Source organism: Rattus rattus, chromosome 1 (genome assembly GCF_011064425.1).
Source record: "Rattus rattus isolate New Zealand chromosome 1, Rrattus_CSIRO_v1, whole genome shotgun sequence".
Lineage (NCBI taxonomy): Eukaryota > Metazoa > Chordata > Mammalia > Rodentia > Muridae > Rattus > Rattus rattus.
Window position 1 is genome coordinate 154,447,969 of NC_046154.1, and position 24,713 is coordinate 154,472,681.

A 24,713-nucleotide genomic window follows, 5' to 3' on the forward strand; every position below is an offset into this window, starting at 1 on the left:
CTCTGAGAATCCCGCCTCTGCTGTAGGGCGGGAATGCAGACGATACTTCACAATGAGTGATTAGAGGTACTGCCAATCAAACCTTCCGGTCTTCCCATTGGTTATTTTAGTGGTCCTTATCTTTCAATCTTATGGTCCTTCCCGCTTGCGTCACGGACGCTTCGCTCAGTACGTGTATACCGCCGCGTAGGAAAATAGTCCCTAAGGCTTTACCTCGGTTTGCTAGATAATATCTCTGCCGGAAGTACTTTAGTATTAGATACTGGTTGATTCTTGGTATCATGGTAATCTTTGTGGGTGTCTTAATAGTGACTGTTGTGAGGTGGTGTATGTTACTGTCGCCTCCAAAAGGGTAGTGGAGGGATCCGTGGAGTGCATCCGGTCGGGGCGCGGCTGGAGCGACTTAGGGGAGGTGGCTTTCGGCGATGGTGGGAGTGGCCTCCTGGGGGCGTGGCTTCCGCGGGCGGCGCGGGGCGGGGTGGGGGGGCGGAACATGTCTCCCGCCGCAGGAAGATGAGGCAGCGCCGGCGGCTGCGGGCGTAGCGGGCCACCGCGGGCCACCGCCGCGCGCCGCCGCCTCTGCTACGGTCCCTTCCCGCGGGGCCTCCTCTGAGAGACGCTTGAGAGAGGCCAGGCGACGCGAACGCGAGTGGGGAGGAGGAAGGACGCGCGACCCCGAGCCCTGCGCGCTCCTGCCGCCCACGCGCGACCCTCGGGGACGCGCCCGCCACCCTTTTGTCCCCGGGGTCCCCGAGGGCGGTGGGCAGCAGGGACCCCCGGTGCACCCGGTGCATGCCCCCGCCCAGCAGGTGAGCGCACGCGGAGGGGACCCGGGCACGCGCGTGGGGCTCACGGGGACGCGCGCGCGGTGGGGACCCCCCCTTCTCTGCTTAGTGCATGAGAAAAAAAGTTGCCTCCGGGTCTCTCTCGGGTCCGTGGGGAGGCTGGGGCTGGGGTGAGCCCCCCGGGGAGGGTGCACGCGTCCCCCTTGCACAGGGCCCCGGGCCCGGCGGCGCATTGTTCTCTGTCTTCAACTTTGCGCGCCTGGAGAGGGGGGTGACGTGGAGGGGACGCGCGCACTTGGGAGCAAACTTTGCCCAGGCCTCTTTTGTGACGGCTCTCTTTGGACGGTCACCCAACTTCATCAGATAGGGCTTCTCCAACTCGTGGGGATCTTCGGGGAGGTGTTCCCTTTCCATTTAACCTCAGAGACGGGGTCCTGATCGGAGGTGGAGTTTGGAGGGAAGAGAGAGGGCCATCCCCTCATTCCATTAGCTAGTGGTTCCCCAACTCGTGGTTATCTTAAGGGGAGGTGTCCCCTTACCACCCACCTCCACCCATGTACCCTGATCATAGTGGAGTTTGGAAGGGTGAGGATTATCCCGCACTCCACAACCTAGGGTTCCCTAACTCTTGTTGGGGATTTGGGGAGGTGTCCCTTTCCCACCCACCCCCAGCCAGCGGGGATCTTCAACCCTCCATCGGAGCTGGAGTTTGGAAGGAAGTACGAGCCTAATCTCTTCACCTCATTAACTTGGGGTTCTCCAACTCCTGGAGATCTTGGAAGAAACATCCCCCTCCACACATACACACTTAAGGATGCGCCCCCTCCCAATTTAAGCTGGAGTTTGGAGGAAAAGAGAGCAAGGCCTTTGTTTGCTACAAGAAAGGGATCTCTGGGTACAGAGAAGGAGGGGAGACACAGGGACCCCGAGACGGGAACATCTGCTCTGTGTTAATGTGGGGCGCGGCACAGCTCAAGGTTTGGGACACGGTGGTGGCCTCAGAACTTCCAGCCTTCTTCCTCCCGCACTGGCTGCTGGAATGGGGGAGGGAGGAGAAGGAAGGGTTGTCTGCAATTCTGCCTCCCTACCCCCCAATCCAAGAAGTCTCAGGTTGTCCCATTCCTCCCCTCCCCTCCCCAAAGTGTTTGTGGCACCCGCCCCCACTCGGAGCACTGTTTCACCTCTCCTGGGGTTACCCAGAAAAATCGGTTTCAAATACCCCACAAAAAGAAGTGTGGTTTCGTACAACTTAGAAGAAAAAAAAAAAAAAAAAGAGTCAGTTTCACACGTCCTCCAAAAAGGATGAAGAAAAAAAAAAAAAAAAGACAAGAAACAGCGAGGGCGGGGTGCTCTAGGTGCCTGTTTCACACCCTGTGTCTGAGTTGACAAACAAAAGAGTTGTGGTTCCTGAGCTTCTGGACATGGGTCTTCCCTCAGCACCAGAACCTTCTTCCCAAGCCTGTGGGTTCCCAGATCCCTGCTGCTCTCCTTTCTGGGGAACACTGGAAAAAAAGTTAACGTTCTAACTGTGTGCTGGCCTCTCACTATTCCCTGGGGTGGGTGGAATTGGGCCTGGCAGGTGGATCCCCTCCCCCGTTGGTGGAGCAGAGCCCCTGGGACTTGAGGGGAATCCCGAGTCTTGGGGACCTCCCCCTCCCCACCAGGGTGATGTTGGTAAAAGGATGTTTTCAAACTTGACTTGAATAATTCCCGGATACATCGTGACAATAAGACAGCCCACTTGGTTTTGTTTTGTTTTTTTTTTTTTTTTTTTTTTTTTAACTTTTCTGAATGAGGTTGGGTTTAGGGGTGAGAGAGGGAAGTTGTGGCCCCAGGCCTCTTCCACCTACTGGAGTCTTGAAATTCAGAGTCTGTTTTGCTTTGATTTTGGGGTTGACCATGGTCTTGGGTGTTCTGTGTCAGCCGCTGCATAGGAAGTTTCCACGGAGTTCATTTGGAGAAGGCAGAGCTGGGCCATTCCTTCCCTCCTAGACAGGGCCCACAGACCGCCCCCCACCTCTGCTTTAAAATGTGCAACCTGACACCCCGGTGGGCCCCTGATTGGGAGACTTCATAAACATACCCCTTCTCTCCGCTGTTCCAGTTATCCATTTGCTCTTAAGAAGGATCTACAGATGATCACCCCAAAACCCAGGCTCCACCCTCCTTCCAGGGCCCCATAGACCCCAGGGCCTCTCCTCTAATGCCCGCTTGTCCATGCTCTTAGTCCCCTCTGTCTCTCCCCTCCCGTCCCCTGGTGTCACTACACAGGGCTGCCTCTAGGCCTGGGGAACGCACCCCAGTTCCGACACCTGCTGCCCTGGCTGGATGATGAACCAGTCTCAGAGAATGGCACCTGTTGGCTCGGACAAAGAACTGAGTGACCTCCTGGACTTCAGTATGGTGAGCCAGCCCCTACCCCACAGTGCTATCCCTGCTCCCACGCTGAAGATAGAGCGGAAGCAGGGGTGTCTACCAGTAGGAGCAAAGTCCCCAGCTCGCAAGAGTAGGAGGAATCTCAAAGGGAATGGAGCCCCCTACCATGGGCCTGGTGACGCCCACCAAAGAAAGGGTCCCACCTGCAGCTTCGTGTGGGGAGAACTAAGCCCAGAGAGAGAGGGACCGTCTGTTCAGAGTTCTAGTCGCTCCCTGGCGTGTTCACTGTAGAAGCCTCATGTGCCTGTGAGTTCCCACCAGTCCCGGTGGCCTTGAGTTAGGAAAGTGACCATCGGAGTTACAGGTGCTAAGAATGAAGTCCTAGGCTGCTCTGGCCCATGCTGGGGACCTTAGAGAAGAAGGAAGCCACCAACCCCCTCCTCTCAGTCTGAGTGCTCAGCAGCCTGCTGCATTAGCATACGGGGCCGCTGTGGCTGTGTTCCTGCCCTTCTGTGGTAGCCGGCCTCTCCAGCTATGTAAATGCCCAGAGAGATTGTTGGCTGACAACAGTCACAGAGCACAGAAACACCCAGTAATGAGCTGGAGAAACCAGAGCCTCCTGGTGGCCATCTCCACAGCCTAGGACCCTCAGTTCACCCATCTGTGCAGTAGGCACCCTTGGGGGGCGGGGCAGTGGACCTGTCCTTCAAAAACCAGCATGTTTTCCTAAACTCTGTTTTCTTGACATCTCGGCCCCACCCCCAGAAGTACCATTGCACCCGGAAAAGCTCCTAGGCTGACTTCGGTCTAAACTCCCCTACCCATCCCCACAAAGGCCGCAGGCCACAGAATTCTACCAAAAACAAGCTTGCCCACACTGAAACAGCCCCAGCCACCCTGTGGAAATGCAGCTCTGGGGACAGCCACTCCGTGAGAGTCTGAAGGCCTCTTTTCCCCTGTCGCCCCTGGTTGCCCCAGGCTGAACCGGCAGAGGCCTGGCCTGCTGGGTCTTGTTGTTAAACTGTCAGGTCACGGCCTAGTGGCCCGGAACACAGCAGCTTGGGGGTGCAGCTCAGTCCGTTGGACCCATGGGAGCACCCTGAGCCTCTGGGCCACCACTTCTGCAGTCGTCAGGGCCCAGGGTCTCCCCTGGTTTAGATCGAGAGAGGGCATCCTGTGGCATACATGAAAATCTAAGAGCAAAGCCGAGAGGGAGTCTCCTGCATAGGGCTCATGTAGCCAGGAGGGAGGCAGACTCTGGTTAGTGGAGGGTTGCGTGTTTATTTTGTTTTTGACCTAGCATCTCATAAAGCCCAGGCTGGTCTGGATCCCCTAAATCCTTCTGCTGAGCGTTGTAGAGACAGGCCTGTGTACCGTGTTTATGCAGGATACCCTGGGGGTCAGAAGAGGGCATCAGACACTCTGGGACTGGAGTTAGAGAGAGTTGTGAGCAGTCATGTGGCTCCTGGGAACTTCATCCTGGCCTCTGGGACAGCAGCAGCCTGTTAACCTCAGAGCGGTCTCTCTGGTCCCCGTCTTAGCATCTGAGACAGAGCTGGCCCCAGACCCACACATGTCCTGGCTGTGGGGCTACACTGTCACTGCCTTAGTTGTCTAGGGGATGACTTAGGGGATAATGTGGTCAGTGTGGGGCCTTCCCACCCCTTCAGTCCTTAGGCCCCACACACGGGAAACCTGGCCCTCTGTGGTTGGGAGTTGGCTGGTGTGTGTGGTCTGTCTGTCTGTGCCTCTGAGTGTTTAGCATGAAGAGACTTTGCACTGGGCAGGTGGGAGTGGATGTGGGGGTTCAAGGTCCTGTGAGCAGAGGCTCCCTCAAGACCCTCACGGTACCCAGCTCTGCCACCCAGTGCTTCCGTCCCTTCTTATTGTTTGTTTGTTTGAGACAGGGTCTCCTGTGCCCTCTACCTACCTATGTATGTAGCCACTGACGAGCTTAGCCTATCTCCAGTTCCCAAGTGCTGGGGTGACAGTCAGGGATGTCTGAATCCCTAGGGATGCTGGCTTTTCAGGAGGCTGCCCTGCCCTGGGATTCTCTCCCGACCACCTGTTGAGCAGAAACATTTTTTTTTGTAGTTCAGCTGGGATAGGAGAAATCATGTCACCTTCAGGCCTTGTGGCATATCCCTGTGAGGCTGAGGCAGGAGGATCGTAAATTTAAGGCCAGCCTAGACTACAGAATGTCCATCTCAGAAACAGGGGCAGGGCAGGGAGATGACTCTGGGTAGAGTGCTGGGGTCTAAGTTCAAGCCCAGCAGCCCGTGTGCAAGGGAGGCACAAAGGCGGCACCCACCCATAAGCCAGCACTGGGGAGAATGGCTGGGGCTTCAGGCCAGCGAGAGATGGTGTCTCAAGGAACAAAATGGCCACACACTTGTAACCCCAGCACTCAGGAAGCAGAAGCAGGTGGGTCCTTGTGAGTTTGAGACCGGGCTAGGCTACATAACAATTTCCAGGTCAGCCAGGGTCTCCAAACACAAGTGACACTCAAGGCTGCACTCACCAAAACCAGTTGTAAGCCACGCTCTAGCAGGTGGGTTGCTGTCACTCTTCCTTAGCTACAGCCCCAGAGGTCTGGACATTTGAGCTTCAGTCTCCCTCTAGACTTGTCCTACAGCTGGGGTTACCCTATCCATGCCCACAGACCCGTCCCAGCCTAACTCCAGGAAACCTAGGCTATGGCTCAGCCAGACCCCGGACTGCTCACAGCCCTGCCTCTATACGCCTGTCTCTTCTTTGCCCTACAGATGTTCCCGCTACCTGTGGCCAATGGCAAGGGCCGGCCCGCCTCCCTAGCTGGAACCCAGTTCGCAGGCTCAGGTAGGACTGAGGGGTACTGGGGGTTTGTTCATGGGGACTGTGATGAGATCTGTCTGCTGGGTGACTCCGGACAGTTCCTCACACAGCCCCACCAGAGCGTGGTTGTTTTAGAACCCATTGAGCTGTACTGACCGGAACCCCGGCCTCTGCGCTTTGTCTGTTCCAACTGTGCAGCCCAGGCTGCAGCCTGGCCTCCCCCAGTAATTGCAATTTGAACAAATAAGACACTCGGTATGAACATGGCTCAGTCTGGCTTGCCCAGGACAGCTAAGATCTTGAAAGAGAAGCAGGTCGTAGACAACCTGATACGGATGGGGAGATGAAGCGGGCTGTAGGCCGGCATGTTTGTTACTCAGCAAGGCTCCCGTGTGACGGACATTTGTGGGAGGCTGGTGTGGGTCATTCTTGCTTACCCTACCCAGAAGCAGGGCCCTCAGTCACTGCCGGAGCTGTCTTCCCCTTGGCCTGAGGAAGTGGCAGAGGGCCATCTGTGCTCTTCTGGAGGCCTGGAAACCCCCAGAGGCTCCAGTCACCCCGGAAGCACCCCAGTCCATAATGCCCAGGCTTCCTGCTGCAACCGGGGGTACAGTCAGGTCACTAGCTACTGGGAGGCAGGTGGAGAGTGCCGCCCTGTTCATAGCAGCTGTCCTCCAGACATTGTCACCGTGTGTCATTTTGCGCGTATCTTGTCAACACCTGTGTGGGAGCCTGGGGTAGCTCCTGGGGGATGGCGCAGCCTCACAGGCCTCTCCCCACAAGCCTGGCCTGGCAGAGTCACCGATGGGCTTCTGTCTAGCCTGTCTTACTCCAGACCCACCTTCATCCACACCTTGGACCCTGGGCACTAGACCCATGTCCAGTCCTGAGAAGCCTAGCATGTGGCCCTTTTGCCTTGGGGTTGTGTGGCTTGTCACAGGGACCCTGTTGGCTGCCCCTCACATTGGTTTAGTTCAGGAGGTTGTACATCTAGAGCTCTGTCTTGTCGGAGGCGGACTTCACTTCTGCCAACCTGAGTTGCAGAAAGGATGTTCACCCCATTTTTGGTGATCAGGGCACATACAGGAGGGGATGCAGAGCGGGTCTCCCAGGCCCTGTCTCACAGCATGGCTGGGTCCTGCCAATGTGGGGCAGTCCCACATAGAACCAAGGACGGCAGACTCGGTGCTCAGAGGCCCGCCACTCTCTGTGAGCTTCCTCCTCAGCTTGGGCCCTCCTGCATTTCTTCATGATAACCTTTCATTTCGAATCTCTCCTGAGCCTCTTGAAAGGGGCAAAAACTCGTGCAGGCTCCCCCTCAACACCCACGTGCCCGTCACCACACTGTAGACAAGCCCCGCCTCTCAACCCATGGCCACCTATCGTGTGTGACACAGGTTGGCTTGCAGGAGGGGCTCCAATCCCCTGACCTCACCACCGCCCCCAGGTGAAGCCATCTTGTGATACAGGAGCCTCAGGGAGCTGGAGAAGGTTCCCTGGAGACGTCCAGGCTGCCAGTCCTATGAAATCACTTTAATTATTTCATCTTTTTGAGACAGGGTCTCTCTGTGTAGCCCTGGCTGTCCCGGAACTCACAGAGATCCACCTGCCTCCGCCTCCCGAGTGCCTGGGGTTAAAGGCTTGCACTACCGCTACCCGGCTCTGATCAACTTTAAAAGATCATCTCGGGCCAGGTGCGGGTGTAGACCTTCATCTCAGCACTGGGGAGGCAGAGGCCAGCCTGGTCTACACGGGAGTTCCATGCTTCCAGAGTGATGTAAGACTCTCGGTATGATCGCACAGATACGGGACATGAGTGAGGTTACCCCACCAGGAGGCTGAAACTTCTGGTTACTTCTTGCTGAATAGGGGTTGCCCCATACCCCACCCCTGTTGGTTTGCACTCACACTTTACATAGGAAGGCTTCACTAGTATTCTCATCTCTGGAGCAGGGCGGGTAACAAGTGACAGAGCAGGGGACGCTGAGTCAGGCAACAGAAATGGCTTGCAGAAGGTTGGGGGGACGGGGTGGGGCCCAGAAACGCCTCAGAGCTCCTTCTCTAAGCAGCCGTGTAGGGGGGTTGATTGTTTCTCTTACTTTGTGCCCCACATGCATGCCTGGTACCCACAGTGACCAGAAGAGAGTATCAGATCCCCTGCATCTGCACGTAGGTGCTGGGAGCTGATCCTGGGGCCTGTGCTGTTATCCTCTGGGTCAACTGTCTGGCCCAGTGGGGTTTGGTTCAGATTTGTTTTGTTTTATTTGGTCACTGAGGACTGAGTCAAGAACCCCCAGCATGGAAGGCAAGAACTCAGTTGCTGCCAGTCACGGTGGCTACACCTTTAATCCCGACACTGGGCAGACAGATGGATCTCTGAGTTCCAGCCTGGGCCACATAGACCCTGTCACAAACCACACGGCTGACAAGTGTCACAGTGAGTCCTAGAGTGTCCTAGTGTGCTGCAGTAAACCCTTCCTGCCCTCCTGTTGCTCCCCATAGCAGCTCAGCCTGGGGCTGCAGGGGCTGCAGGGGCTGCAGGGGCTCCAGGGGCCTCTCTGTAATAGCAGTTCAAGGACCACTCCACGGGCCAGGCTAAGCAGGGATCTCTCATTTGAGATGTCTCTTCCCAGGTGACCCTGAGCAGAGTCAGCGCTGCTGTTTTTGTGCCTCTGTCACCCGGTGTCTTGGTGACTTTTCTTTCTGTGACCATCATGTTGTTCTGTGTGTGCACATGTGTGTGCGTGTCTGTCAGCGTGATTGTGTCTATGTGTGACTTTATGTGTCTGTGTGCATGAAAGTCTGATTGTGTCTAGATGTGTGATTGTGTGTCAGTGTGCTTGTGTCTGTGTGTTCGTGTGCGTGGGTGTGTATACACTGGAAATTGACAGTGGTGTCTTCTTTAATCACTCTGTACTGTGTTTTTTGAATCAAAGTCTGTCTCTCCATCTGCATTCACCTGTCCAGCTAAGCTGGCCAGCCTGCGGGCCCCAGGGAGCGGTCTGTCTCCGCCTTCCTAGTGTTGGGGTCTCACGTGTCTGTAGCACTGTGCCTGGCTTCTTGGGTGCTCAAACCCAGGTGCTCATGCTGTGCTGGCAAACATTTCCCAACCGGGCCATCTCCTCAGTGCCCACACTTAGCTCTGTTTCCCGCACGCTGCCCCTCAGTTACCAGCATGCCCTGATCTGGCTGACCAGTCAACCCTGTGCACCTCACCCTTGCCTTACCCTGAACCTGCCCTACATGTCGTCTCCTCAAACAACCCGAGCGGAGCCGGCCAGCCTGAGGATCAGCCGCAGCTACTCAAGGGCTGTGCCCGTGCCCTCCACTTGGCCACTGTTATTTAGGAGAAGGGAAAAACCCACTCAAGCCCAGTGTGGAGTGTGAGCTGGTCATCTCAGGAGGAGGCAGGAATGGTCGTGAGTTCCAGGCCAGCCTGGGCTAGGGGAGCTAGCTGTCTGTCTGTCTGTCTGTAAGGCTGCTTGCCACCTCTGCCTTTGTCCTTGGCTCCATCTCCTGTGTGTGTATTGATCTCGCACTCTGGAGTCTGCTCCTTGGAGAATCGATGTTGGCCATCGACTCCTCTCTACTTTCATCTCGATTCCTCTTCTTAAAGTTCTTATCTTTCTCTCCTGGGCTTTAAAATCCAAATGGTCGATAATCTTTTTGATTTGATGGGGGAGCGTGAGCTAGGACGGAGCCCAGGGCCGCAAACCTGCTAGTCCCGCCCCCCAGCCCAAGATTTCACTGAGGTCAGAGCGGATGCTTACACAGCCAGGGGTGGAGCCTCACCCATCCCCAGGGAGGCCTTGGGTGTGGTCAGGGGTGGAGCCCCCACCCAGAATCCCCCAGTGGGAGCTGGGGTTGGGGCTCATGGGTAGACCTGGATGTGCTGCTCTCTGCTGAGGCATATGTCAGCTTCTCGCTTGGTTCATTGTGGGTTCTTGAGATGTGTTGTGAAGACCAGGCTGGTCTCAAACTTGCTTTTGACCTCAGTATTCCTGGGAGGAGCTCGTGCGACAGACAGCAGGTTTTGTTTGAGAGCTTTGTCTTCAGGCTTGGCATGGCCTACTGGACTTTGGATGGATGCGACCTAACACTGGCTGCAAGTGGCTGACATTGTCCCTGTTGATGGGCGGGGAGTGAGGAGAAGTGGGGCTTGGGGGTGGGTGGCTGAGTGGAAGGCTCAGGCAGAGCTGCTGCTATGAGCTGATGTCCCTGAGACTTGTGGGGATGGTGCAGGGCCACCCCGAGTTCTTCCCATACTACATAGTGTTCTCGTGCTGGGCTCCCACAGTTTGCTCCACACCGGGCAGCTGATTCTGTCCACAGTGGACCTGATAATGAGTGTATAAACACGTAGGGTTATCCATAGTGTAGCCATAGCTAGCACAGGAACAGCTCGGTGCCAGTCGAACTTGATTTATAAAAACAAGCCGTGCGCCAAAGAGCCAACAATCCCATCAAAAGAACAGCGCTTCAGTCATGGGCCTGTGGGCCTCCCCTAAAGTTGGCTGGGCTTGATTGAGCCAAGCTCTGGCTAGGAGTGAACCCTGTGCCTCTTTCCCAGGAGGTGCCTGTTTCTTCCCCACTTCCCCTTAGTGCTTCACCTTGAGGGACAGGAAAAGATTAAGAGAGGGAAAGAGTGTGCAAAGGAGTCTGACATCAACGTCTTCTATTAGAATGTTTTAATTAGTGCTCAGTGAACTGCTATGAATATTCATGCTGGGGTTATTAAGATGCATAATTTATCAGTGGGGTGATTTTAATAACTGTATTAATGGGGTGGGGGAGGGGGTCTCCTGAATTTTGTTATTTATAGAATGGAAAAGGGCTTGTGCTAGAGGGTCCTGGGGTCTTGTGGAATCCTCCGTATTACCAGGCTGTGGGGGTGGGGGGGGACAGTGTTTGCCAAGTGCAGGGCCACACGGGCCAGCCATGACCATCATGTTGGGTCTGGGCTTTTAAAGTGCCCTGAGTGCCCCTGAGGTCTGCAGCCAGTGTGGGTGCTGGCACCCGCCCTCCTGAACCTCACCGTAAACCCTAGTGGACAGCTAGAAAATTGGGGGTATAGACACCCACAGACTGCACCTGATGCTGGAGGGGTTCCTCAAAGCCCCCAGGGCTGTATCCCAGCCCCCCTCTGCCTACACACTGGAACTTTATCAAGAAATAGGAAGGTGTAATTAGGGGGTGAATATTCATGAGGCTGGGCGATTAATATGCACAATTATGCAAATTCGACTGCAATTAAGCACGATTCTCTAAGGAGGGAAAGATGCACACAAAGGCTGACACTAAAGTCTCTTAAGGTTTGGGAGTTTCTGGTGTGGCAGTGGGGGACATGGGGACTTGGGGTGCAGAGTGGGAGGGCACGGGTGGGAGCCCCTCTGGGGTCGGGAATGTGTTACTGCAGGTGGAGAAGAATATTCTGGAGTAGAAGCCGTTAGCAGCCTGTGAGGAGTGTTGGGGGAGATAAGGGCCTAGCCCTGCCTTACCCCGCCCCTCAGGACAAGGTCCTCTAGTCTCCAGGCTGGTTAACCCCTGCCATACTGCAGTAAACTATCCACCTTCCTCTGGGGCTGCAAGAGCCCCAGCCAGCTGTGCCTCTGCCCACATCTAACCGTCTCTGCCTCACCCACGGCTTCCCCCGTGGGTGCTGTACCAGGAGACCCTACTTCTGAAGTCTTTGAGGCCCTATGAGCCTTTGCTGACCATTTCTGACTCATGCTCAGCCTTGGATGATCAGACATAGGTCTGAGCAAGAGGCTGGGCCGTGGGCCTAAAAGTGGGCACAGTAGCTGAGGTTTTGACAGGTGAGTAGGAGTCTGCCAGGAGAGAGAAGCAGTGGGTGGTCACGTTACTGAGCTGCAGTTGCCTTCGTGGGGACAGAATCCCAGGCTGTGCAGGATGGAGGAGTCTGGCCATACTGCTGTTGGGCATGTCCAGGGGAAGGAGGAATCGAACTGAGCCAGACTTCTCTCTCTCTGCCTCTGCAGGACTGGAGGACCGACCCAGCTCAGGCTCTTGGGGCAACAGTGACCAGAACAGTTCTTCCTTTGACCCTAGCCGGGTAAGACGCCTGGGCCCTGGGTCTTCTTTCCTGGGCAGGAGGTGAGGAGACGACTTGTGGTTACCCTTGGGGACAGTTGTGCTCAGCCACGGTGAGAGCTTATAGGGCTTAGCCTGTAGTGCAGTGCACGGTGTAGTGTGGTGTGCACAGTGTGTGTGGTGTGCACAGCGCCTACACCTCTCACCCCGCCTGTCTCCCCCAGGCATACAGTGAAGGTGCCCACTTCAGTGACTCCCACAGCAGCCTGCCGCCTTCCACGTTCCTAGGAGCCGGGCTTGGAGGTAAGTGTGGACACCCTGTGGGAATCCCGGAGAGCACCAGCCATCCTGACAGCGGTGTGTCCGAGGCTGTTTGCCATGTAGATGCTTATTAGCAGTGTCTGTGTCCCTGGGCACTGTGGGGACCAGTCACCAGGCAGTGGGTCACCAGGCCTGATAAGTACAAAGGCGGTTATAACTCGAGAAAGTTGGTTCTGCTCGAGAGTCCGGAACTGGATAGCGCTGACCCTGGCTCCTTCCACTGTGGCCTAAAGTGGCCTCTGCAGTTGTGGGCTACATGTTCTCCTTTGGGCTTCCTTTTCCCGCCTCTCCCACAGGGCAGTTCCCATAGAGTCCAGCTGCGTCCGTTCTAGCCTGTCAACCCGATCCCCAGGGCAGACCCTGTGATGACACTGAGGGATGGCAGGGTCAGCAGCCTTCAGCATCCAGGCACTTGGGCAGGAGGGTGGCAAGTTCAAGGCTAGCCTGGGCTACATGAAACCCTGAGGGCTGGAGGTTGGCTCAGGGGTTAAGGGACAGGGCAGCTGGGTCTGCACAGGCTGGGGGCTCTGCCAGAGCCCCCCCCCATGTGTGACCCCCACTGTCCGAGGGACGCTCCTGGGCTTTCGTGAGACTTTCTCTGTCCTCTGCAGGCAAGGGCAGTGAACGGAATGCCTATGCCACCTTCGGGAGAGACACCAGTGTTGGCGCCCTGAGTCAGGTAAACTGAGGCAGAAGGGCAGAGCTAGCCTGACTTCCACAGTGACCCTTAAGGCCCAGACTGTGCCAGGGGAACTGCAGTTTTTAAGTACCAGCTGGGACCAAGCTGTGCACCAAGGATGGCCACGTTCATTCGTATCACCTCTGAAGTCCCCAAATAGGCTTAACCCACGGGAGGAGCAGAGCTGGGCAGAGCATGGGATATGGTTCTCAAAGCCTTGACCCGGCTGCTTACAGGGGTTCCCTGCAGACAAGGCCCCAGGGTGGACTCGATCTCTGTGTGATTGTGGCCATGAAGTCGAGCAAGGGTGGTTAAGAGGGCGTCTCTCGGGCTATGCACCAGTGAGGCTTGTGGGCCCCGCCCGCCCTGTGCCAGTGATTTCCACAGCTGGCACCATGGGGTCTTCCTCCATGAGCTTCAGCTCCCTGGTGTCCCCATTTCTCAGGCTGGCTTCCTGCCAGGTGAGCTGGGCCTCAGCAGTCCCGGGCCACTGTCCCCATCGGGCGTCAAGAGCAGCTCCCAGTATTACACCTCATTCCCCAGCAACCCTCGGCGGAGAGCTGCAGATGGTGGCCTGGGTGAGTGAGAGGGCTGGGGACATGGAGTCGCCGGAGGGGCAGTTGTGGTAGAGACTGATGCCATGAGCAGGAGAAAGACCTGTATCCCAGGCCAAAGTGGGTGCTGCTCACCTCAGTGGCTACAGGGGTGCTCTCCCCTAAGGGGACATCAGCTGGGATCACTTGCAGTGAGGGCCACCGCACATTGGGTGGACGGATCTGTGCCAACGGGACATGCTGGCCCCGGGGCTGTAGCACTGGACTTGTGGGGCACACTGGCCTGGGACTGCCAGGCTGGCTGCTTGCCTCCCCTACCCCCAAGTTCTTCTGTGCAGCCCTCCCGCCCCAAGATGTTTTCTTGCATCTCGGTGTCCCAGTGGGCGGGACCCTGGGTTTTCAGATGTTTGATATTTGGGACAAGGTCTTTCTGTGTGGCCCTGCCTCCCTGGTGCTGGCAGAAAACAGGTTTTTAGTGGCTGCATTAATGAGGCCCCTCAAGTATCAGGGACATGGCACCCCTGAGACCTGACCCCAGCGTGGTAGGAGCCACGTGAGGGCATGTGGAGAGGGCAGTGGCCAGACCTTCCTCTCCTCTCTTGCTCCCAGCAGATACTCAGCCCAAGAAGGTCCGGAAGGTTCCGCCTGGTCTTCCTTCCTCGGTGAGTGGAACAGTCCTAGAGCCTTTAGCTGCTGTGGCTTCCTGGGTTGCCCATCCAGAAGCTGTGGCCACATCTTGAGGGTGAGCAGACTCTGAGCTCAGGGCTGCTGCAGCCAAATGTGTGTGAATTGAGTGTGTGCTGCACCTCCCCTTCCCCAGGGAGGCCCTTTCTCAGGTCCCACCGTCGTCGTCGTCGTCGTCCTCCTCCTCCTCCTCCTCCTCCTCCTCCTTCTCCTCCTCCTCCTCTTCCTTCTCCTCCTCTTCTTCCTCCTCCTCCTCTTCCTCCTCTCCTCTAAGGTGGGGCTGGCTGGAGCCCTGTGTGCTGGGGTAACCAGGCCCTGCCTAGTCCTAAGCCACACCCATCTGCCAACGCTGTAAGGGTCTCCGCCTACTGGCTTGGCAGTTGGCGAGTTGCCCACCCCAGCAGATGGTGGCTGGCCTTCAGTGGTTCACGGCGCCATGCGCCTGTGATTTAATCACGTTAAGAAAGGCGTTATGCTGGATTCTCCAACCTGGCTGCCTCCCCCAACATTTGGGAGGTACGGCAGGAGAGTCAGAAATATATAAAAGCTTGCCTGCTTCCTCTGTGACTCCAGAACCCTGCAGTTTCCTTTGACATCAGAACTAGGGTGGACCATGGGGGGCATTGACCAAAGCTATCCAGAAATATGCATATGGTGTGGGGAACAAAGCTGAGATCAGAAGCTGTGGCCAAGAGAACCCACTTAAGCTAAGTGGGAGTCAGCCCTGTAGCCAGCTCAGACTTGCTATCTGTTCCTCTGCCAAAGCAGACATGAGCAGCCGATCCCTTCCAAAGTGCTATGCCAGGGCAGGCATGAGCAGCCGATCCCCTCTGGAGTCCTGTGCTAGGGCAGACATTGGTGGCAGACCCCCACTCTTTCTTCAAGCTGTCACCAGCCAATGCTAGCTGGTCAGGTCAATGCAGTGGTCCCTTCTGTGCCCTCTCTGCTGTGGGGGAACCAGGCAGATGCTATGCCGGGATTCTGTCTCTGGCCCAGGGTCCTGTGTGCCAGGAGGATGTTTCCAGCACTGGTAACTGCTAAACAAGGAACAATAGAGCTGAACCCCAGAGGTGGGGCTTTGAGGATTTACTAGAAGTTCGCTATATGAGGCAGGCCGAGGTGTTCTGGAGAGGCAGAAGAAGCATCTAAGAGACAGTGGAGGGAAGTCAGGTCTCCAGCACTCAGATTGCAGGGCCTGGGCAGGGCTGGGCAGGGAAGCAGCACCTGTACCCGCCATTGGCCTGACTGTCCCCTCCCACTGCAGGTGTATCCACCCAGCTCAGGTGATAACTACAGCAGGGACGCCACAGCCTACCCCTCCGCCAAGACCCCCAGCAGCGCTTACCCCTCCCCCTTCTACGTGGCAGGTGTGTGGGGCTCCCTGGGGGGCTGTGCAGGGCCGGGGTCTCTTGTCTCATAACCGCCCTCTACACAGACGGCAGCCTGCACCCCTCAGCGGAGCTCTGGAGTCCCCCTGGCCAGGTGGGCTTTGGGCCCATGCTAGGTGATGGCTCGGCCCCCCTGCCACTTGCACCGGGCAGCAGTTCCGTGGGCAGTGGTGCCTTTGGGGGCCTCCAGCAGCAGGATCGCATGGTAGGTGCCATGGTTGGGGGACCTGGGGGAAGCTAACACTTGCCTTGTCCTGCCAAACCTCAACCCTACCTGCCTTTGTCTAATTGTCCCCTCAGGGCTACCAGCTGCATGGGTCTGAGGTCAATGGCACGCTCCCAGCTGTATCCAGCTTCTCAGCTGCCCCTGGCACTTACAGTGGGACTTCTGGCCACACGCCACCCGTGAGCGGGGCCGACAGCCTCTTAGGTGAGGCTACACTGGGGGTTTGCTGGGCTGGGTGGGATCCACGCAGCAGGCATCAGAGCTCCATGGAAAAGGGTCAGTCGCTGGGCCCTGGAGCCAGAGGGCATGGTCAGTCCCTGAGCCAGCTTGGCCTGGGTACAAGGTTTTCCACTTCATTCTGGGGTAAACTGAGGCAGAGAGGTAGCCTTGTTGACCTGGGAGGCAGGTGTCAGCGTTAGGCAAGTCACTTGAGAGGATAGGTGAGGTGGAACAGGCACGGAGGTGCACACCACAAGACTGGCTTCTCTCCCACACAGGCACCCGAGGGACTACAGCCAGCAGCTCAGGGGATGCCCTTGGGAAGGCACTGGCCTCCGTGAGTAGGGACCTGGGTAGCGGCAGTGGGGGGCTTCTGGTAGCCTCGCCGTGGCCCTGATTGCCCATCTCTCTGTCCGCACCACTGCAGATCTACTCCCCGGATCACTCCAGCAATAATTTCTCGCCCAGCCCCTCAACGCCTGTGGGTTCGCCCCAGGGCCTGCCAGGTGCGTGAGGGGTGGGCATGGTCTCCGTGTGCGACCTTAGCGCTGTCCCCAGTCTACAGGCCTGGCCAGGTGCTGGGCCCAGGCTTGGGTCTGGTGAGGCATGCTCTCCATGCTCTCCATGCTTTCCATGGTGGGTATTGCTGGGCCATCAGTGAGGAGCCAGGGACCTGGAGGCCTCTAGAAGGCCTGGGAGGTTGAGGTTGACATTAACCTGCTCTGCCTGGTGTGGGGCCCAGGACTGTGATCCCAGTTCTTGGGAGGCATGGACAGATGGATCTCTCTGAGTTTGAGGCCAGCCTGATCACAGAGCAAGTCCCACAGGAGTCCTCATCTTGGCCTATCTGGTCCTCTCTGGAGCTTAAGTTTGGAGCAGTGAGCCCAGGCAGGGAGGGACAGAGAGAAACCGCCCTTGGCCCCTGCTGTGCCCCTGCAAGCTAGATGTGTCAGGGCTGGAGCTCGAGGCTCAGGAGTGGTGTTCAGTCAGGAGATAGAGAGTTTCTAAGACTGAGCAGTGTCTGTTTGGGCCATGTCAGACACCGCTGAGGACATCCATCTGTGAGTAAGCTGTCCTCCCTGTCGTCCCTGTCCTCCCTGTCCCCACTGTCCCCACTGCCCACCCACCTTCCCACTCCTGCCTTTCCTTCTCCAGGGACATCACAGTGGCCCCGGGCAGGAGCGCCCAGTGCCTTATCCCCCAACTACGATGCGGGTCTCCATGGCCTGGTGAGTGTCCCCTCCCTGCTGGCCAGGGCATCAAGCACCACTCAGTCTCACCACCACCTCAACATGGATCCGTCCTGGGGGAGAAATGCACTGAGTGTCTGTGTCAGGGTGGCTTCCAAACACAAGAGCACAGGATTGAAGGAGGGGCAGGGATGAGAGGCTGCTGCTGGGCTGTGTGCCACACCCTGGGTCCCTTCACTGGCACTGCAGAAACTGCTTCCGATGACATCTGCCTGTCATCTCTGCGCTTGGGAGGTGGAGGCAGGAGGCTGAGGAGCAGTTGAAGGGTCTTCAAGAGCAAGGCAAGGGGATCACCAGTTTGAGCAGGCCACAGAGTGTGTGAAGCAAATGACAATGCAGATGTGCACATCTGTGTGCGTGCCCCTCAGTGCCTGCCCTGCCGCCCTCACAGCAGAGTAAAATGGAAGATCGCTTGGACGAGGCCATCCACGTCCTCCGCAGTCACGCCGTCGGCACTGCAAGCGAGCTCCATGGACTGCTGCCTGGCCACAGCACGCTGACCACAAGCTTTGCGGGCCCCATGTCACTGGGCGGGCGGCATGCAGGCCTGGTGAGTATCGGCCTGGGTCAGGGATGGGTGGTACTTAGGGACTCCAGCCACCCGGACATGTCATTCTCTTCCATAGGTCAGCGGAAGCCACCCTGAGGATGGCCTCACAAGTGGTGCCAGTCTTTTGCATAACCATGCCAGCCTTCCCAGCCAGCCCAGCTCCCTCCCTGACCTCTCACAGAGGCCACCCGACTCCTTTAGTGGTAAGTCCCAGCCAGCAGGGAGCTGAAGACCTTTGCCAGTCCTAATCACACAGGGGGAGGACAGAATTAGTGTCCCTCGGGGCTGGGGGATGACAGTCTGCTGAAGCCGAGGACTTGAACTGGAGGCCCTAGAGTCTGTGTAAAGAACACGTGTGTGTCCGGACATGCGTGCTGAGTGGGCAGGGACAGGCTGGCTCACAGGTCAGCAAGCTGCAGCTGGGAAGACCCAGGTTCACTGGAGCCCCTGCCTCAAAACTGAAAGCCGAAGTTGGGGAGCCGAGGTCGGTGCTTCTCTCATGAGTGTGATGGCCTGAGTTTATACCTCGTGATCCACACAAAAGGCAGGGCGTGGTGGCCTGTGTGTGGAACTGTCACTGAGAAGCCAGAGGCAGGAGGACCCTTGGGGCTGGCAGCCAGCCTCGATGGGAATCTGTGTGCATGTGCACACACTGTCGCTTGCTGCCAAAGGACCAAGAGCCATCAGGTAGACTGACTGTCGCCCCGATCCTCACTATAGTCTGCTGTCTTCGGACTGTTCTGATTTGTTTGGAGGACACCGAGGCACAGGGCAGACCGTGCCCAGGATCCCGGCAAAGTGGGAGTGCTTGCTTCTCAGACAGTGGCTTAGGACAGGCAGGGTTCCCGTAGGTCTGCCAGCAGTGGTAGGGATGTCAGGGCCAGCAGGGTGTAGCTGTGCAGGCCCAGCACATGTGCAAGGGAAATAGGGCAGGGTGACCTAGAGAGGGTGGTACTGCTGCTGAACCTGGGAGCTGACACACAGCGGCCTCCAGCAAGGAGGCTCAGCCTGTGCGAAGGCCCGTGGTGCCGGTGCCGAGGGGAAGCAAGGGAGCCGGGTAGGAGACCAAGAGGGTGAAATAGGGAGGCTATGACAGCCCGCCCGCCTGTGTGCAAGAGGCCCTGCGGGCTTTGGGGAACATTTTGCCAGCAGAGGGCAGGGCAGGAATTTCCGCCTCAGAATTCATAGGTGACTCCTGGTCCGTAGGGAGAACACTGGCAGTATTAGGGGGACTTAGCATGGGTGAGACTAGGGATGACATCCACAGAGGAAACCCAGTCCCACGTGGTGTCAGCTGTGAATGCTTACGCAAGTCCCCTCAGCCCTTCGTCCCCATACTGGATCCACACTTCACTTTGCCTGTTGTATCTCCATGTTCATCATGGACATTGTGTGGGCATTTCTTGTTTTTGTTGTTTAACACACTTTCTCAGGTAGCCCAGGCTGGCTTTGAGATGACCTTGAATTTCTGGTCTCTGACCTTTGCCTCCCAAGTCCTGGGTTGATGCATGTGCCGCCAACCAAGTTTATGATTTTTAGGTTTTTTAAAGATTTATTTATTTCATGTATGTGAGTACACTGTAGCTGTCCTCAGACACACCAGAAGAGGGCATCAGATCTCATTACAGAGCTCATTGTGAGCCACCATGTGGTTGCTGGGAATTGAACTCAGGACCCCTGGAAGAGCAGTCTGTGCTCTTTTTTTTTTTTTTTTTTTTTTTTCGGAGCTGGGACCGAACCCAGGGCCTTGCGCTTCCTAGGCAAGCGCTCTACCACTGAGCTAAATCCCCAACCCCAGTCTGTGCTCTTAACCACTGAGCCATCTCCAGCCCTGACTTTTAGATTTTTAGACAACCTCACTGTGTACAACAGGCTGGTCTTGAACTCACAACTCTTACTTCAGCCTCCAACTGCTGGTGTGACAGATATGTTCTTCTTGTACCATACAGAAAACTCATCTTCTGCCCCAGGGTTCTAGCAGGGTTCGCTCCTCCCACTGCTAACACTTTCTGGGACAGGGTTTCTCTGTGTATCCCTGGCTGTTCTGAACCAGGCTGGACTTGAACTTAGAGATCCACCTGTTTCTGCCTTCCGAGAGCTAGGATTAAAGGCATGTGCTACCAATGAACAGCCCTTTCCCCACTTTTAAAACTTGTGAATTTGCCATTTTCGAATAGTGCAGGTTCCTTTGTGTCCAGTGTGGTCCTGTGAGGAGGTCGCGTATAATTCAGTGTCAGGCGGGAACCTCAGTGGGAACTGAGCACAGGGACTCAGCTTGTGCCGGGGGAGCCAGCCATCCTGCTGCCTTGTTTTCTATTTCGTCTTTTATTTATGTCCTCACAAACGGAGCTGCCGCCCCTCACCCCTGGCTTGTTTCAGGACTCGGGAGGGCAGGCGTGACTGCAGGCGCCAGTGAGATCAAGCGGGAGGAGAAAGAGGACGAGGAGGTCGCATCAGTGGCAGATGCTGAGGAAGACAAAAAGGACCTGAAGGTCCCACGCACGCGTACCAGGTGCCAAACCCCTTCCCTTGGGCCACACACGTGCACATCACATGCTACACACACACACACACACACACACACACACACACACACACACCATATGCACACAGACCCCGGGAGGTCCTGCAGGCCACCACATCACCCCTCACTGTCTCCCTCTGGCCCCTGGCTCCCCTCCCCCATAGCCCAGACGAGGACGAGGACGACCTTCTCCCCCCAGAGCAGAAGGCCGAGCGGGAGAAGGAGCGCCGGGTGGCCAATAACGCCCGCGAGCGCCTGCGTGTCCGCGACATCAATGAGGCCTTTAAGGAGCTCGGCCGCATGTGCCAGCTGCACCTCAGCACTGAGAAGCCGCAGACCAAACTGCTCATCCTGCACCAGGCCGTGGCCGTCATCCTCAGCCTGGAGCAGCAGGTGCGAGGTCAGTGGGCGGCCGCGCCCCGCGCCTCCGTGATGCCATGCTCCTTCCCTGCTGCCCAAGCCAGAGCACAGTGACCACCCCTTACCCACCAGTCTGCCTCCCTCCTCCAGACAGAAGGTGCCCGCACTTACTGCTCCCCACACTGACTGTGCCTGCCCGGTTTTGCCATACTATGGCCTTAATGACCAGTCCTGCCTTACACTGACCATGTCCCCACCCACACTCACTGTCCCCACCACACTCACTGTCCCCACCCACACTGTCCCCATCCACACTCACTGTCCCCACCACACTCACTGTCCCCACCGCAGTCACTGTCCCACCCACACTCATGTCCCCATCCACACTCACTGTCCCCATCCATACTCACTGTCCCCCACCACCCACACTCACTGTCCCCATCCATACTCACTGTCCCCACCCACACTCACTGTCCCCCCACACCTCACTGTCCCCGCCCCACCTCACTGTCCCCGCCCACACCACTGTCCCCCCCACACTCACTGTCTGCACACTCACTGTCCCCACCACACTCTCCCCACCACACTCACTGTCCCCACCACACACTGTCTGCACACTGACTTTCCCTCACCCCACACCACTGTCCCCACCCACACCACTGTCCCCACCACACCTCACTGTCCCCACCACACCACTGTCCCCATCCATACTCACTGTCCCCACACTCACTGTTCCCACCACACTCACTGTCCCCATCCATACTCACTGTCCCCACCACACACTGTCTGCACACTGACTTTCCTCACCCACACTCACTGTCCCCACCCACACTCACTGTCCCCACCCACACTCACTGTCCCCACCACACTCACTGTCCCCACCCACACTCACTGTCCTGTCCCCACCACACTCACTGTCCCCACCCATCACTGTCCCCATCCATACTCACTGTCCCCACCCACACTCACTGTCCCCACCACACACTGTCCCCGCCCACACTCACTGTCCCCACCCACACTCACTGTCCCCACCACACACCTGTCCCCGCCCCACACTCACTGTCCCCACCCACACTCACTGTCCCCCCACACACTGTCCCCGTCCCCACACTCACTGTCCCCGCCCACACTCACTGTCTGCACACTGACTTTCCTCACCCACACTCACTGTCCCCACTACACTCACTGTCCCCACCACACTCACTGTCTGCACACTGACTTTCCTCACCCACAGACTGTCCCCATCCACACTCTGTCCCACCCAGACTGTCCCCACACTCACTGTCCCCACACTGACTGTCCCCATCCACACTCTTCCCTGACCGTCCTTCACACCTACTGGCCCACGCTGACTGACTCATCTCCCACCTTGCTGACCCTGAAGGCTGCCTCTGACATGCCTGGACTCTGCCAAACGAGCCTCACTGGCCTAATGACTTCAGCCAAGACTGTCCCCGTCCCCAGCCTCAGCCCAGAGCCTGGCTGTGAGGGGCCAGTGACCCCCACCCTAGCCCAGCACCCAGAGGGGCTAGCTAGTATCTGAGCTGCCATCACTGTGAGCTTCTCAGCCCCCACCGTCCCTCAGCCCCCTAACTGCCCCATCCAGGGTGGTGTTGACCCACCTGCCCCAGGGCTGAGGAGGGAGGACAACAGCTCTACCCGCCGCTTCCTTAACCTGCGCTCGCTCGCTCGCCCTGGCCTGCCCGCCTGCCGCTAACCCTTTCTCTCCTACAGCATGGTGGGATCTGCACAGTCGCCACTGTCCCCTTGACTCCAAGGTCTCTGATGGCCGTGTGTGGCCTACCCGTGTCTCCTAAGTCTGTCTACCTGCTGTCTGTCTTTCATGCTATCCCCTTTACCCTGGCTGTCCCCTGCCTTTGCTTGCCACCCACCACCCCTCACCTCGCACCTGCCGCCCTGTGGACAGGGCCGACCGCACTGTGACCTTAGTCCCATGAGGCCATGCAGGGAAAGGAAAAGGTCCTCTGGGCACATAGCCTTTGGTGCCCACATGCAGTTTGGTCTGTGCGCTTGTCCTGAGGTCTGGGGCCGCCACCCAGCAGGGTCTGATAGGTTCGGGGGCAGGAGCATGAGTAGGGCATGGTGCTAGGCCTCACAGCCAGGGTCAGCCTGAGACCACGGACAGGGACAGTATTACCCTTGGGTTTGGTCATCTGGAACCATTGTCATGGTTGTCCACAGTAGAGGACATAGTCAGATCCCTGAGTCTAGGAGTCAGTGCTCCTGGCCCAGCTAGGGTGACTGGCTCTGGGGTGCAGGGCTCAGGCCCCAGTGCTGTTTGCTGCCATGAGCAGGGTCAAAGCTTAGCTTCTGCCTCGCAGGGCAGCACAGCCCTGAACCTAGTACCTGAGCCATGAGACAGCACAAAACTAGGGTCAGCAAGAGAGTAGTCAGCAGGGAAACTGAGGCCACACTGCCCTGTAAAACTGTTTCCCTCTACACATGCTGGGGGACAGTGAGGCCATCCTCCTTCCCAGAGTGACCACCTGGCCTCCCGGAGACATGGTCTGAGGACACACATACAGAGGCCCATTGGGGTGTGTCACCTGCACAAGGCACAGTTGTGCGCACTGCAGAGCTCCTGTCACTCATCATGCACATTGGCTGACACCCATGACAGCACTGTGACACTACCACAACAGCCACGCCACCGCCACCACGTCACCCATGACACACCACCACGTCACCCATGACACCCTAATTCTACCCTCACACATTACATGTGGCACGCAGTGGCTCGGCCCCTACTGACGGAGGCCCGGTGCTGTGACCCAGCAGTACAGATGAGGTGCTGTCCCTGGAGGAGAAGGACCTGAGGGACCGGGAGAGGCGCATGGCCAATAACGCTCGGGAGCGGGTGCGCGTGCGGGACATTAACGAGGCCTTCCGGGAGCTGGGCCGCATGTGCCAGCTGCACCTCAAGTCGGATAAGGCGCAGACCAAGCTGCTGATCCTGCAGCAGGCGGTGCAGGTTATCCTGGGCCTGGAGCAGCAGGTGCGAGGTAGGCTGCGCCCGCCCCGGTCTGTTCCATCCTCTGCTGCTGCTGGCCAGGGTGGCCACGGCACAGTCCTACCCCTCTCTGTCCCCACCCGAGGACCGTCTCCCACTGCTCTCTCCTTCCCCACTCCCCCAGAACGCAACCTGAACCCCAAAGCAGCCTGCTTGAAGCGGCGGGAGGAGGAGAAGGTATCTGGCGTGGTCGGGGATCCGCAGCTGGCGCTGTCAGCCGCCCACCCGGGCCTGGGTGAGGCCCACAACCCAGCCGGGCACCTGTGAGCCGTCACGGGGTCTTCGTTGGACCAGGGACCACCACATCTCTGCCCGGGGTGCACCCAGGATGGTCCTGGATGAGACATCTCCATCGAGGCATGGGCAGAGGGCTCTGGGGACACTTCAGGGCCTGGGGGAGTTGGCACGGAGCAGCCCACCTGTCTTGGCCCAGTAACCAAGCTGAAGGGCGGCTCCTCCTCTCGATTAGCGGGAACTGGAAACAAAGCAGCATGCCCACTTATCAGAAAGGAAAAAAGATGCCTTAACTATGTCAGACGGAAGAGTCGGACCGCGCCCTGGCAAGGGCGGCCTGGAACTGGCTTCTAGTTCAGAGCCACAGCACATTGTGCCTAAGCATTTTTCGTTTTTTAAAAGGAGAATAAAGGAACATTAGTTTTCAGATTTTTTTTTAATGTAGACAAAAGTTAGCAAGAACGAGGCCTTCCGTGTCTTTTTTTTTTCCCTTAACTTTCTTTTCCGTATGTTTTGTAAGCAACAAATTTTTGTATAAAAGTCTCATGTCTGTTTCTGTTTCTAGAACTCAGCGTCATATTTCATGGTCTACAAGGTTATTAAAGTAGCATTCAAAAGACCCAGTGTTGATCTGAGGGTCACCTGAGGCCCGGCACAAGGTCCTGAT

At 57.3% G+C, this 24,713-nt stretch overlaps 1 protein-coding gene across 5 annotated transcripts; it reads left to right on the forward strand.

Moving 5' to 3' along the window:
- Nucleotides 1-479: 479 nt before the first annotated feature.
- Tcf3 (transcription factor 3) lies at nt 480-24,613 on the forward strand. 5 transcript variants are annotated; one of them, XM_032907740.1, is made up of 19 exons: nt 480-808; nt 3,035-3,188; nt 5,927-5,999; nt 11,975-12,048; nt 12,251-12,329; nt 12,959-13,026; nt 13,472-13,604; nt 14,190-14,242; nt 15,529-15,631; nt 15,700-15,857; nt 15,953-16,082; nt 16,376-16,434; nt 16,525-16,603; nt 17,253-17,326; nt 17,739-17,897; nt 17,974-18,100; nt 20,277-20,409; nt 20,586-20,821; nt 23,937-24,613. In XM_032907740.1, the coding sequence occupies exons 2-19, from the start codon at nt 3,114-3,116 to the stop codon at nt 24,077-24,079; spliced, it is 1,956 nt and encodes a 651-aa protein (XP_032763631.1). In that variant the 5' UTR covers nt 480-808; nt 3,035-3,113; the 3' UTR covers nt 24,080-24,613. The 5 variants fall into 5 exon arrangements, with proteins under 5 accessions (XP_032763631.1, XP_032763647.1, XP_032763640.1 ...); XM_032907756.1 differs by having other exon boundaries at nt 17,742-17,897; XM_032907749.1 differs by having other exon boundaries at nt 14,193-14,242.
- The last annotated feature ends 100 nt before the right edge of the window (nt 24,614-24,713 follow it).

Excerpts from the sequence above, each read along its gene's own strand:
- Tcf3 (XM_032907740.1), top strand. The coding sequence starts at position 3,114 with ATGATGAACCAGTCTCAGAGAATGGCACCTGTTGGCTCGGACAAAGAA. Across the intron at positions 6,000-11,974 it reads AACCCAGTTCGCAGGCTCAG|GACTGGAGGACCGACCCAGC; the intron begins GTAGGACTGAGG and ends CTGCCTCTGCAG. Across the intron at positions 13,027-13,471 it reads GTGTTGGCGCCCTGAGTCAG|GCTGGCTTCCTGCCAGGTGA; the intron begins GTAAACTGAGGC and ends CCCATTTCTCAG.